General features: G+C 44.3%; 2 protein-coding genes across 5 annotated transcripts; one reads left to right on the top strand and one right to left on the bottom strand.

The window, feature by feature from the left end:
- Positions 1–700: 700 nt before the first annotated feature.
- Positions 701–2,303, bottom strand: LOC135306579 (proline-rich protein 2-like). Its single transcript, XM_064431189.1, has 2 exons — positions 2,247–2,303; positions 701–1,348 (listed from the first exon to the last, which is right to left on the bottom strand). Exons 1-2 carry the CDS (start codon positions 2,301–2,303, stop codon positions 701–703), a joined length of 705 nt encoding a protein of 234 aa, XP_064287259.1.
- On the top strand, positions 844–12,638 carry TP53INP1 (tumor protein p53 inducible nuclear protein 1). Of its 4 annotated transcripts, none has more exons than XM_064392023.1 (5): positions 844–953; positions 3,973–4,254; positions 4,757–5,108; positions 6,793–6,826; positions 9,199–9,360. In XM_064392023.1, exons 2-5 carry the CDS (start codon positions 4,143–4,145, stop codon positions 9,214–9,216), a joined length of 516 nt encoding a protein of 171 aa, XP_064248093.1. In that variant the 5' UTR covers positions 844–953; positions 3,973–4,142; the 3' UTR covers positions 9,217–9,360. The 4 variants fall into 4 exon arrangements, with proteins under 4 accessions (XP_064248093.1, XP_064248076.1, XP_064248102.1 ...); XM_064392032.1 differs by having other exon boundaries at positions 853–953; positions 4,760–5,108; XM_064392006.1 differs by lacking the exon at positions 6,793–6,826 and having other exon boundaries at positions 9,199–12,638.
- The last annotated feature ends 1,826 nt before the right edge of the window (positions 12,639–14,464 follow it).

The following is a 14,464-nucleotide window of genomic DNA, read 5'->3' as shown; positions in this document are numbered from 1 at the left end:
AAGTTAGTCAAGGGACTGGAGCATCTTTCTTATTAAGAAAGGCTGAGAGTTGGGCTATTCAGCCTCAAGAGGAGGCACCTAAGAGGGGACCTCATCAACATCTGTCAGTCTGAAGGGAGGCTGTCAAGATGATGGACCAGGCTCTTCACGGTGGTGCCAAGCAAGACAAGAGGGAATGGCAGAAACTGATGTACAAAAGTTCCACCTGACCATGAGGAAAAACTTCTTTACTCTGTGGGTGACTGAGCATGGGAACAGGTTGCCCAGAGAGGTGGTGGAGTCTCCCTCGCTGGAGATATTCAAGCAGCATCCGGACCCAATGCTGTGCCCTGTGCTCAGGGAGCTGATGACCCTCTGTGCTCCCTTCCAGCCTCAAATGTTCTGTGCTTCTGTGACCTGCTGGAGCAAGTTCAGGGGAGTGACACCAAGCTGACCGGAGGGATGGATCGCCTCTCCTGCGAAGGAATACTGAGAGAGTTGGGATTGTTTAGCCGTGAGAAGGCTCCAAGGAGACCATAAAGTTTTCCACGGTGAGGGCGGTGAGGCACTGGAACAGGTTTCCCAGAGCAGCTGTGGCTGCCCCATGCCTGGAGGCGCTCGAGGCCAGGTTGGACGGGCTGTGGGCAGCCTGCTCTGGCGGTGTCCCTGTCACAGCCCGCTCCCATGGCCAGCCCTCACGGCTCGCTCCCATGGCCCGCCCTCACGGCCCGCTCCTGCCCGCCCCACCCGCCACAACCCGCGGGGCGGGCCGAGGGGCGGGGCCCGGCGGCTCCGCCCCGCCCCCTCCGCTCCCCGCCCGCCCGTCACGTGCGTTAGCGACAGGCGGCGGCGGCGCCCATTGGCGGAGGGGCGGGGGGGGCGTGGCCGGCGGCCGGTCCGTCAGCTGCGCCGGGCCCTGACAACAAAGGGCTCCGCGGAGGCGGCGGGGCGCGGGCTGGGCGGCTGCGGTCCGGGTGAGTTCGCTGTGCGGGGAGCTGCGGGCACCGGGCGCGCCGCCCGTGTCCGGGGTGGGGTGGTCCCCCGCGGTCTGAGCGGTGGAGAGCGGCGGCGGCGTCCCCGTTTTCCCGTGCGCCCATCCCGGCTTCTCTCCGCCGGGAGGGCACCGAGGCCGGGGGCTTTTGGCGTTCTCCCGGCTGCGGACGGCCGGTGGTCTCGTCCGTCCGGCCGGGCTGGGGAGCGGAGCCGGGGCGGTGCGCAGCTCCGCGCCGTGCCCGTGCCGCTCGGGCCGCGGCCGTGTGGAGCCTCCTGGCGGCGGCCGCGGGGGAGCCGCCGCTCGGCCCTCGGCCGGGAGGTTCGCTTCTCTTGTGTTTGCTTCTTGCCTAGCACATACCTCGTCTCCTTTGCTAGGCTAGAAGCAAAACAAAAAAATACGAAAAAGGAAAGAATGCTTTTTTTATTGCAGCGATACTGCATTGTTGACATTCATTCGGTGCGTTATCTGTAACAGCCTCTGAATCATTGCTGTAGCTGAGTCAGTTGTTCCCAGGCTTGTGTTTTCCTGCAGCTGACAGTTCCTGACTGAGAACTCGAAAGCCTCTCTCGGTCTCTGTCCTGTTTTCCTCCCCGGACGATGGCCCTTGATAACAAACAGCCTGACTTCTCTTTTGCTGTCTGCCTTGCACAATAGCACACAAGCCTTTTTAAAGGCGCTGGTCCAAAAGGATGTCAAAGCATCAACCACTTTCTAAATGTGCTGTGGTTTTAAACCCAGCTGGAGATGAAACCAGGACAAAATGATTCAGATGTTTTTTTGGATCCTCCTTGGGGTGGGGGAAGGGAAAAATGGGACAAACTGCTTTTGATCTATAGAAAGTCATTTGTGGGTCAAAAGCTGAGGTTTGTTTAGCTCACATTCTCAGGAGCAGTGATCTCTCTCTTACTTGTTAGAGGGTAATTATTTTATGTTGCTGTGATGCCTCGGGAGCCTTACTAGAGGAGTGTGAGCTCTCCTCTTGCTCTGCTCTGCACAGAACAGACAGCCTCTGCCTGAAGGTAGCTCCAGGCTTGGTCTAGGAAAGAGGCAACACGCGTGTGTGGGAGTACAGGGAAAGCCAGTGCTGATCAGCAGCCACACAATGGCTTACTAGTTAGCCTAAAGAAAAAACAAACTCATTTTTTCATAGGCCTGGTGCCAGGAGAGAGGGAAGGATGTGGAAGGTGACTGGAAAACTACAGGCTTCAAGCTTTCACTTAGAGTTCATTTCCTTATCCACAGTAAGCTCTGCCTATAACTGAAGCTCCCAAACCTTCTCAAGAAGGTGCTCAGGCACTGTAGGCAGTTGGCATTTCCTTAGGTAGCCCATCCAGGGCTTAGCGACCTTAATGGTTAAAAGTGTTTCCTGCTGGTAACCACTGAAAGTTGAACTTTGCTGCAGTTCAAAGCCACTTCTGCTTGCTCTGGGTATAAAAGAAGGCAATAAATGTTTGTCTCTTACTTCACATAACTGACCACTGCTGTAATTTTTTTCCTTCCCTCTATTAAGCTTTTCAATTTTTAAAATTTTGTTGAGTTTCTTTAGACTTCTCATAATTATTGTAGCTCTCTTTAGGAGAGACCTGATGTTTCATTTTCAAGTGTGGTCCTTAAAAATAGACCTGTATCACTATTGTAGCTGAGCCTGTTGTTTCTAGTCTTGTGATTTCCTGCAGTCAGTCATTTCTCTTGAGCATAACTTCTTGAGTTTCACTGTACCTTTTCATATTGCTCCTGAAGACTACTTTTAATTCTGCTCCTATCCTTCTGTGCTGTCTGAATAAGGAGGAGGCTGCATAAATGTGTACAGGAGCAGTGCTGCATGGAGCAGGTGTTTGTCCTTACCTTGAACAAGTGGGTGATGGGGTCTGGTTTCCTGGGATAAGATGACACAGGAGGCCCAAATGACTCTTTAGTGTGGCCTGAGAGTTTTAGGGTGAAGCAAGATATACTGGCCTGTATATAAATAATATTCTTTATGGGTTGTATCTTTTAATATCTGGGTTTATCTACTGTCATGTGTCTTGCTCCCTTTCTGAATGTAGGCACTCATACAGTCTTACGTGGATATATTCTATAATATTTAATTATCAAACAGGTATTTAATGTGTAATAATTCTGACCTGCTGTGATGATTCAAATATTTTATTTTGTTATTATATTTTATTTTGTGGACAAAAATAACTTGTAATTAAGTTGGTGAATGCTTTCCCCATAGGTTTTGCTTTTTCACCTGCTTTAATGGCTTCTATTTATTGGCTCATACATAAATATCAAAGGCTGTTCTGGGGTGTTTAAACAGTCAGCTACTTGGTACTAATGGTATTTTTCATCTTAACTGCCAGATTCAGAGGTCAGGCTGTGACCAATCACATGTAGATTTAGGGAAGTGAATTGAGAAATAAGCACTGGGTTTAGTTAAACATATCCAATACTTTTCCATGTTCCTTAGACTTAGGATATATGGCTAGTTGGGTGGTTGCTGTGAAAATGATCTCACTGGTAACTATGGTGTACTTTGAACCTGAAGACAGGATGTGCCTTGCTACTGTGTTAACCTGCAGTCAGGGTGGAAGAGAGAAGAAACACTGCTTGGGCTTCCCTGGGAGCCCTCGTGGGGCTCCTCTGTCAGCAGGGGACATGGGCAGGAGACATGCCCTTGCCCTTGGTGTCCCTCAGACAGGGAGGGAGCTGGGGGAATGTAGACACAAGAGTCCTGTACACCTCCTCCCTTAGGAGAAGGTGGGACTGACACCTAAACAGACCTTTTTTGGGGGGGAGAAGGTCTAAGAGGCAATCAGCTCCCAGGAGAGACCTAGGATTGGATTTTTTTGTATGTATCTAGCTGGGAGGGGGTGGCAAATCCCACTGAAGCTGCCTCTCCAGGGAAAAATGTTCACTGGTACCTCAGACTGCACTAACAAGGGGCTTCTAGTTTGTTTCCCTAGGGATGTTTCCTGTGGTTTTGTCATTAAGATGCTTGTCATCATTTTTTACAGGTCTCACGTAAACTGTTTACAAGTCATGCTTTTGCATGTCCTGTACCTAAGCTGATAAAGCATCTATGCACTTTAATCTCAAGTCTGTGCCACTCTGCTAGTAGTGTGAGCTGTGCCTTGAACCTTGGATATAAAGACCTACCAGCCAAAGTCTTGTTCCTGCCTTAGTAATGTTCCAGAGGTTAAATAACATGCTCATGGGAGAGATTGATAGCTTGTCCAGCCAAGAGCCAGAGTTCAGTGAGAAAGAAGATGACGAGTGGATTCTGGTTGACTTTATAGGTAAGATGTCTGTCAGACATAAGTTCTGCCTTTGTCTTGCTCTGGCTCTTGCTTGTCTTACTTCCATGTGAACAAACCAGTAGCTTGGGGAAACTTTATCTCAGCAAAACCAATGTGGGATTAAAGTGTAGGGTGTTTTCCAAACAAATGTTACATGTTGTGTAAATTGGTGAGAAAAATGATGTCAGGTTTAGAAGCCTGACACAGGCTTCAGCAGAACCACCTGTACAAATAAGATATATTTGACTTATTTTGCAATTATATAGCTTTACTGATAACAGTTGTTTCACATGTCTGACATGGCTTGTCTGGGAGCTCCCTTTTCCCCTCCCCTGCTTTTAAAAAGTAAAGACTTGTGTATGTGCTAACTGAGCTTCCTTTTTCTTTTTTTTTTAATTTTTTTTCTCATATCCCATTTCTGGCTGTGTGCAACTGTTGTTTTCGACCTTCTGTGATCACCAACGTGCATGGTTCCTCTCCACTGACGAATGGGCCCCTGCAGCAGACACTTGCACTAATTGCTCCGTGGAGGAAGCAGACCTTGTTGAAGCATCGGCCGCGGACAGCTCGCCCGTCTTCTCGTGTTTGTCTTCTCCCTTGGAACACTTGCCGGAGGCCAGCGAGTCTTGCTTCATCCAGTTTGAGTCATGTCCTATGGAGGAGAGCTGGTTTATTACCCCTCCCCCGTGTTTTACTGCAGGTGGATTAACCACTATCAAAGTGGAGACCAGTCCGATGGAGAACCTGTTAATAGAGCATCCCAGCATGTCTGTGTATGCTGTCCACAATACCTGTCACGGCCTCAGTGAGACTGGATGTGGGGATGAGGAGTTCCACAGCCCAGGTAGCCCCAGGTATGTCTGAATTCTCTTTTCAAGGAGCTCTGGTGCTGAAAATATCTGGTTTCTCCTTGATCAGCAGAGACACTTAATACTGAATTTTCCAGCCTATTTCAGGGGAGGTGAATAAAGCATGAATACCACACAAAGTGTGTAGAGTGGTCAGGTGCCTGCCTGCTCAGAAAAATGTTACACAAGATGGCCACATGGGCAAACAGCTGGGTATGCATTTTGGCACTGCAGTGAATATTCATGGAGCCTTATTACTCCCTTGCAGAGTATGTTCCAGTCCTGTGTAAACTGGTGACAGTTAACTGTATAGCCAGGAACATAGATATGAAAGCACTTTGCCCCCTTCACAGCTACGTGAGTTTTTCATAACTGCTAGTCAGTATTCTTTCAGTCACCTTGTGAGTTGAAGCATAGAACTTTAATAATCCTGACAGGGAAGTGGCTTGGGATTTAGGTGGGAGACTACTTTGGGGTTTTTTTTCATTCCCCAACCTAGTGATAGATAAGGACAGGATTAAATTTACCCACAAGGGGCTTGGGGAGCAAAAGTAAACTGAAAGATTCCACATAACTTAGTCCCCTCAATGTGAAAAGCTGTGCTGCAAACTTCTGCTTTTAGCGAAGTTAAGTGCTTTTGCTCCTAAAAATATGTCCATGTGGTTTTGTTGTAGAGGCACGTTTGCCATGCACTGCCATTCTTTGGTGTTGGTGTATGCAGCTATACCAGTATGGTATACATGGCTGTATGCAAATGAGTTATTTCTTTGCTATTATGACCCCGTGTGTTCATTGGTTTTGAAATAATTGGGTGTTACTGTTACTTTGTTACTAATTGTGGATCCCAATTAGTAACAAAGACTGACTTTTCATACCATCTAGTTCTTCTAAGTTTAGAAACAATAACACTAAATAAAACGATCACAGTATAGTAAGCTTTGATGTACAGGAAGAAATTAGTATAGCAATTGAGTTGCTGTAGGTAGGTGCCTATTGACTTGTCTGATCAGCCCCTTGCCATATTTTAGTTCAAACAAACAAGTGACTTTGAGATGACATGCTGCTCACTATTACATTGAAGTATAGTGCTAATAGTATTGATGATATTGGCATGGGATCTGTATAATTATTTGGGGAGGACAGTTTATGATGTTAAGTATCAGGGTCTGGTTTAAGTTAAATTGAGGGAAACTAAGAGCAGACAACACCTTTAAAATGAGAGTGTGAAGGAATCCATGAGAGTGCTGTAGGCTGTAAAACATGCCCTAGCAAAAGACAGTAAACCACTTTATCTAAAATACCAACTTTCAGTGAATAGTAACACTCAAAAGTTGGAGACTGACTTTTCAGTCACTTGAACTGGGGATCCTGATGTAAATTCAGCCAGAGAAGAATCCTGTTTTCTGTTGTACAGTACAGTTAAGCTGCTTCAGTGGCTGGGGAAGCTAGAGGTGTGCTCTTCATCTGGTGTGTAATTAAGTTTCTTCACACTGAACTCTGTGCTGTTGCTTTGTTAGAGGATCTAGGCTCTTGTACAGAGTATTTTGTGTGGCAGCTGGGGTGAGACTTAAGTGTAAAGCTGAGGTAAAGTGCAGAATTTGGGAACACTGGTTACACTGATATTGGAGTAAGTTTCAAAAGCTGTTATGAAGTCTCTAGTGGTTTAATGGTTGGCCATTTAATATTGTAGGGCCAAGAAAAGCTGCTTAAGGCACACTGGCACAGTAAGTACTGCTGTTTTGGAACAGTGCTTTTTGTTTCATCAGGCTGCTAGCAACACTGCTTCCTCTAGAGCCTTGTCTGCCAAAGCAATACTGGTTTTAGGACTAACCTTTGTGCCAAATGATTACTTGATCAAGCCTAACTACATCTGCTTTAACAAACCAAAATGCTAAGTGCAGAAAAATTACTGAAATAATTGGGCTGAGGGTCTGAAGCCTTTAATGTTTCTTGTGAGCTGTGGTTGTGTAGCACAATGAGCAGGACACTTCTGCTTTCTAGCAAAACAGACACTGGAAGTGCAGCAGCAAGTCTATGGAGTGATGGTCTGGCTTAAGACACAGCTCCTGTAAAGTTCCATTTTGACAATATGATGGAGTCTCATCAACCCTGTTCTCTCAGTGCATGGAGCTCACTAGTGCCAGCCCACCAAATGCACCTAAGGTACTGAAAGGCTGCATTTTGGAAGAGTATGTGGCCATTTAGCTAGCTCAAACCACCTCTGCTATCCCAGTGTCACTTTAGTGACAAATAGAAGAGCATTGGTTTGCAAACCATTGCTGGAAGGGTATTTGATAAGAGGGGGGGGAAAAGCTAAACTATTTTCAGCCAGCAAGTTTAAACCAGTTTTTCTCCTTTTGTGGAGGAAATCTTTTTTCATTTTAAATTCCTTTCAAAGGGAAAGGATGTTGTATAAACTTCCCTATTTGTCAGATTAGTCATATTTTTCCATAACAAAACCACAACAGTTTGTATTAACAGTTGCTGCCCTTTGCTACCTAAGGGGTATACTTAGGAAATACAGGTTGCAATAACTGTGGTGTGGCTTCCTGGCTCTGTAATAGCCTTTCCCTAGAAAGGCTTCACTTGCAATTCCACCTCCAGCACTGTTGGATGCACTAGGGGATCACTCCACAAGAAAAATAGTAGTCCCATATTTGCAGGTACCCTCATGTAAATTAAACTGGTGTAATCTGCAAAGAATGTATTTACAAGGCACTGTGAATTGATTTGTGCTTGTTACTCACTTACTTTTTGCTTGGTATTTCAAGTGCTAGGTTTAGGACAATATCCAGTGAATAAACAGGGAAAGACCAGCATGTCACATATGACTGTTCTGCAGTCTCTAGTCTTCAGTCAGTCATATCAAACTACCCAAGGATCCAGAAGCAAGATTAGGATATTTAAAATAAGAAAAAAAGAAGAAAGGAGGGAGTATTCCCTTGATAACAAGGAGTATTTCCCTCCAGCATGGAGTGGGAGGAGGCAGAAGAGCTAACTTTGTGTCAGGCACCTGCATCCTCCCAGAGTCAGGCTACAAAGGGTGTACCGTGCCCATGGCAGACCTGACTCATGTCTGCAGAGACATCATACAATAATTGCAAGTGAAGCTCTTCCAGAAGAGACTTCATGATAAAGTCATGCTAATGTTGAAAGACAGACTTCCCAAGAGACCTCTTGCTCATGCCTGGGCAAGTTCCTGGTCTTGCAGACATCTTTTCTGGGCACCACTGGCCAGTTGACAGCTGGTTATTGGGCCTTGAGTAGGGAGAGAGAAGGCAAGAAACTCTGCTGCCACTGGTCTCACACCAGCTCTAGCACTCAGATTAGGGTTTTGCTTTGCTTTTAAAATGGATAGGCTATTTTTAACTTTACTTTGGAAGTTTCAGGAAATGCCAGTGATTGTTCTGTCAAGCAGGGAAGTCCTTTTTCAATATGTCAGTCGCTGCTTGCATAGGCTGCTGGTTTGTTTTTCACTAGTGCATGGTGAAGCAAGGGTTTGCCAAAACTGCTGACTCACTGCTCATGAAATTTAGGGGGCTGGTTGAGGAATAATCCTTCTAAGTTATTTTTCATGTGTGCCACAACTGGTCCACCTTTCCATTCTTCTGCATGAACATTGTTTGTTTGGATTTACTTGTGTGCTGGCAATTGAAATGCACTTTTGTTAGTGTGCTTCTGTTTTTCGGGCTAAACCACCTATGCTCAACATGATTTTAAACCAAACTTTGCCTAGCAAATAACTCCCAAGTCTTCTAAAGCTGGAGCAGTGTGACACACGTTGCCTTCTATTTCTGATCTGTATTGCATCTTGGGCTTAGGGAGGTGGTGTGGGGAAGAAAGAGCACGATAGAGTAAGATGCTGAAAGTCCTAAGGCTGTTCTGGGGCCCTCACACATAAAGTGATTTAGCAGCACTACATGTTACTTACCAGTGTGGTAAGTGGCTTGACCTTACTTCAGCCCAAATCTCTGTCCAGCAGAATAAGGGTACCCTTTTGAAATGCTGGATGCTGATGTCCATGTTCTACCCTTTGTTTTGCTTGTCTTTCCAATGCACCTCAGTGGTGACTGATACCTGCCTGTTACATTTCCAGACAGGAGGCCCAAAATGAAACAGGACAGCGTGTTCACTGCTATGTCACGGCTCTTGCTACTAGTTCAACTTTTCTGGAAAAAAACAAGAGCTTTCGTCCTACCCACTGGATAAAAGAGCATCATGAAAGACACTATCTCAGCAGAAACAGTCTCCGTCGCCAAAACCTTACCAGGGATTGCCACTCTCGGCAAATCAAGCACAATGGACTGTTTGTTCACCAGCCTTGCCAGCGTCAGTTCAATTACTGATGGTTCTTGTGGTTTTAATCTATGGTCGAATTGTTTCTTAGGTTGCTTTTGTTTTCATGTGTAGGTAAGTGTGGTCAATCTGAAGCTGATTGTTAATCCCTCAAACACAATCGTAACTAGTGTTGCATTATTTTCAAAAGACACATAAATCTCCAAACATCTTGCATCAAGTTCTAAATGTTGATGTTAAATATCAATGTCTTGGAAGCCTATCAGTATGATAGTTTGTGTGCTGTTCTATAAACTTTGATGTATAGATGGGTTCTTAGTTGGTATTTTAAAGAAATTTAACTGAGATGGAAATCAGTTACATTTTGCATTAATCAAAACGAAGTTAGAAAATTTGAGGTTAGCCATGTGCTTTAATGACCAGTACTTGACAGCTTGTGTATCTGTCTGTATTCAGCATATGATTACTTTCTGACAAGGAAATTCTATAGCTGCCAGTGGATATTACATAGCTGCTCTGAGCTGTTTCAAGAAGGACATCTCATCTAAATTCCTTGAACTTACTTGTGTTAGTGGGGTCTGTGTAGGTGTGCTGGGTACTTGATGTGGATATTGAAAGAGGGTTAAATGTCCCACCCATATTGTTGCAGTACGATATGGCACCTCTGTTACAGATGTAGTACCTCACAGTGGAGTGGGAAGAAAAGTGAACCCTTGGGTAAGGTGCAGATGCACAACACAGAGAACTGAACTGGGTTTTACTAGGTAAAGTTTGAGTTTCTCTATTTCTGTCTCTGAAGCATGTATTTCCCCTACCCTATCTCATTTAGTCTCTAGTCTAGTTAATGGAGAATGGTGGTGGATTGGCCATTCTTTTAATACTATCAATAGCAGACTGTTCTTCAAAGAAGTCAGGCTGATGGGCAGCTATTTCTGAGCTACAAATTGCTATTAGATTGTCTCATATTCACAGATTGAGAGTAGCTCAGAAGTAGCTAGAAGGAAGCTTTTATTCAGAGTTCTCCTAATTTTCTCTCTTTCTCTATGAAAATGAAATCCAAGTTAATGGGGACTGGAATAAAGGGCAGTGTGAGGCAGGGAGAAGTGGATGCTGAGCTAAACACAGTGATAACAGTGTATAAATGATCAATCAGCCATGGTTGTTCTCCTAGCCCACTGGAGGCAGAAGGACTTAATAGCAATTCCATGGGCCAACAGGAAAGAAAAGCCATTCAAAACTATCAAGTAGTTTTCTTCAGAACACTGAGCAAGATGTTTTGCCAGTTGGCAGGCGCTGCCAATTACAACTACAGGTAAAGTTCACCTGTTAACAAAAGCTGTGTTACACAGCAACCAGAGGTATGCTGAACCCTGATAGATCAGTCTGGGAAGTGGATTAAATGGGAATGAAATTAAGGAAGCAGAAATCTTCAGTGAAAGAAGGGGAGAGACCAAAAGTAAGTTATCTTCCTTTCTGCCAGTGCTTAATGTCACTTGCTGTTTTCCCTTGTGTTTAGTGCCTAGGGCATTACAGTGTTAACATTACACTCAGCTGTGTCTTCCAGTAGTCCTTACACAGAAGTTGGTACAAGGAGTCATGTGAGGAGTCTTTGAAATAAGACAAGGTCAATAATGTGAATTGTTCCAGACCTATGAAGTATTTAAATTCAGCCAGATGCTTCAATTTCACTGAAGCAAAACCCCAGCAATTCAAATTGACCTTGATGTAGTGGAACTGTTGTGTGCTCTGCAGCTGGAATTGTTATGGAACCTACTTAGCATACAGGGAACAGCATTTGTAACCTATGTTTCACTGCAGATGTGCTGCTTCACTGCAGTTAGGATTGTCACAAAGGGATGTTGAAAATAATTAAATGTACAAAAGCAAGAGGTGCTTTCCTGGATACACTAGTTTTTGGGGTTTTGTTGTTTTTTGGGATTTTTTTTGACAAATTGAATTCATATGGACACTGAAAGAAAAGAAAATTGGTCACACTGTGGTTTTCCAAAAGAAATATTTTGTTACTGCTGTTTTAGCAGTATGTGCCCCTGTCCATACAGCAATTCTCATGTGGTCCAAACACTTTGGTTTATCTGCAAATAGCTGTAGTTTCACCAGTCTCTTACCTGTTCACAAGTATTCTTACTTGCCTCAGATTATCTACCTTTATCACTCCAACTTTTTGTCTAGCTTAGACTTCCTTATCCTCGCTGCCAACTTTCTAGCTCAGGAAAATTCTTTGCTTTCCTGTATTACTTTTCTTTATATAAAAGTAACTACTTTCCTTCAGCTTTAATTTTCTTAAAGTGCAATGAAGGAAGATGGAGTCTCCACCTCCCTGTGTTGGAAGGAGTAAGTAATCCCTTAACTCCTAATGGGGAGATGGAGCTGAGAGTATAAGGCTCCCAGGCATTAAAATGAGAGCCTTGGTCTGTTCTTCTCAGTAGGCAAGTAAATGCAACTTTAGACTGCTCCTAGAATTGGGAGATACTGATCTTTTTATACTGCATTACTAGATGACTTTCTGGTGATGAAAACCTATATCTTTCAGGATATAAACTATTTTGTTGCACAAAGCTGTGCTTCTCAATTTGTAATATTGGAAACCATATTATTGTGTGAGATAGTACTACATCAATGGCTTTTTGTTAATTTGTTTTACGTATTTATGTTGGTCTAGCCCTGTTTTGTGCCTGGAGCTATTGGGCAATTAGATTTGTTTTGGTTTACTGTTTTAATAGTGAGCTGTGTGGCTTTTTATATGGTTTTTTGAATTGTATTAAAGTGTGTGTTTTTTCTTGTAAAAGTGGAGGCCTTGCACTGTCTCATACTGATTGATATTCATGAATCTTGCTGAAATTGTATTTTCATATGTATTGGTCAATGGACAGATTTGCATTTTAAACTGTGCCTTCTACACAGCAAACTTGAAGATTCAAAAGGGACATTTCAGTTGGGATTAATACTGTACATCAGTCTATGCATATATGGCAGCTTCTCTCCAGAGCCACTTCTCTATTTGTAGCAGTCCTTTTGATATGGAAGAATCTGTGGCTCTTGTTTTTAATAGTGTAACACAAGCTGAAAACAGACAAAATACAGCACTTTGCCAAAAAAAGGTAGCATTGCTTAACCAGTGTGTATTTACTAAAGTGATCTTCTGTATTTTGTTTTCATAGTGCATTCTGCGCACTGTGGGGAAACATGATCTTAACTCAATAAAAAATGGCCTATTAAAAATTGTCAGTCTGTTCTTTAATGTTACAGGTTAGTGAAAATCCAGATGCCTGAGCATCCTCTTCAGGTGGCAGATCCAAGTACTGCGTGTCTCATTGCTTACTCTAGTACAGCAGCTGCTGTAGGACTTGGTTTGCATTGCTGATCAGGTGGTAATGTGCATCTGAGCAGTGCTGCACATTTCTGCTGACTGCTGCCTTTCCTGAGCAGCATGCAGGAACTCTGTAGGTGAACAGGACAGAGATAAAAACCACATGAAATGTGCATTGGTGGGGGGGGGGGGGGGGGATTTTTTCTGTATCTTGGCTGAACCTCTCTTGTTTCAACTTATGCCCCACTGCCATGCACCATCATGAAAAAATCTGTATGGAAAGCTGCCAGGGCAGAGACCCTGTGCAGATGCCCAGGGATGGGGTTAGAGCAGGCAAAGCAAAGTCACCTGCAGCTGAACTTAGCAAGGGATGTGGAGGGAACCACAATCCATGTGACAAAGGACGTGGAGAAGGCTGAGGTACTCCATGTTTCTGCCTTGGTGCCTACTGGGAGGACCACCCTTCAGGACTGCAGGCCCCTGATGCCTGTGGGAATGTGAAAGCAATGAAGATCAACCCTTGGATGAGAGGTCTCAAGGTAAGAAATGCTTAAAATGCATACACAGTTTCATGGGATGCCGCCATAACTGGTGAAGGAGCTGGCTCAGAAACTCGGAGCTGCCCAGGCTGCATCAGGCAGGGTGTTGTCAGCAAGGAGGAGGGAGGTGATGTTGCTCCTCCTCCCTGGGCCAGTGAGACATCTGAGTGGCATGTCCAGTGCTGAGCTCCCACTACGAGAGGGCATGGCTGCACCAGAGGGTGTCCAGCAAGAGGCCAGGAGACTGAAATAACCATGAGAGGATGAGAGCTGGGATGTTTAGGCTGAGGAAGAAAAGTCAGAGGGGATCTTGTCAAGGTATATAAACAGCTGAAGGGGGCAATACTGGCAACAGAGACAGACTCTTCTCTGGTGGTGCCTAGTGAAAGCAAAAAAGGCAGTGTGTGCAAGCTGAAATACAGGAAATCCTTGAATGTAAGAAATGGGCTCAGTGATCTTCTCCATGTTGTTATGGCTTTTTCTGAAACTCTATGAATGAGTGGGGATTTTTGCCTCCAGTCATTGGGGATCCTTGATCTCTGTGGCTTTCCAAAGATCATGGAGATTGGCCTTGAAATTATATCAGCCAGCTCTCTCAGCACATTGGATACAGGCTTCCATGGATTTGTATGAGCTGAGTTGTTACAAGTAGTTGTTGATTTAATTCTCACCCACCAAACAAGCAGGGTGATAAAATTATCTATTTAACTGACAGCAGTGAAAAGGTATTTGTGCAACAAGGCATCCATCTTCCCAGAGCAAGAACTGAGTAAAATCTTTCCCTTTGAAATGTAGATCTTGTCCTGTACATTTATCAAAGCAGCAAGTCTATGCTGAGAGCTGTACAGTATTCTTCAGGAGAAGGTTTGATCAATTGTGTTTGTATTATTGTATCTATACAGATAACCTAACGTGGTTAAGCTGATAGTGTTCCTTTTGGGAGTGCTTATTTCAAACCTGACGTAACTTTTAAAATTTAGCTTGGACAGTCTCCAAAACACCACAAACTAGTGGTTTTTGTAGCTTCTCTGTGCTGAAGCAAAAATGAGGGGTTACATTAGTGTAACTATTTGCTTAACTAGAATGCACAGTGAGAATTTTTCTTTCTATATAAATCCTTGTATGTCTCTGATAGGGTGCCTTCATCGGTGTTTAATGTCATAATTACTACTCTGTTTCCTCATAAAGTAATTTAGTAT

Source organism: Passer domesticus, chromosome 1, assembly GCF_036417665.1.
Source record: "Passer domesticus isolate bPasDom1 chromosome 1, bPasDom1.hap1, whole genome shotgun sequence".
Classification (NCBI taxonomy): domain Eukaryota; kingdom Metazoa; phylum Chordata; class Aves; order Passeriformes; family Passeridae; genus Passer; species Passer domesticus.
This window is presented reverse-complemented; position numbering and strand designations above follow the sequence as displayed.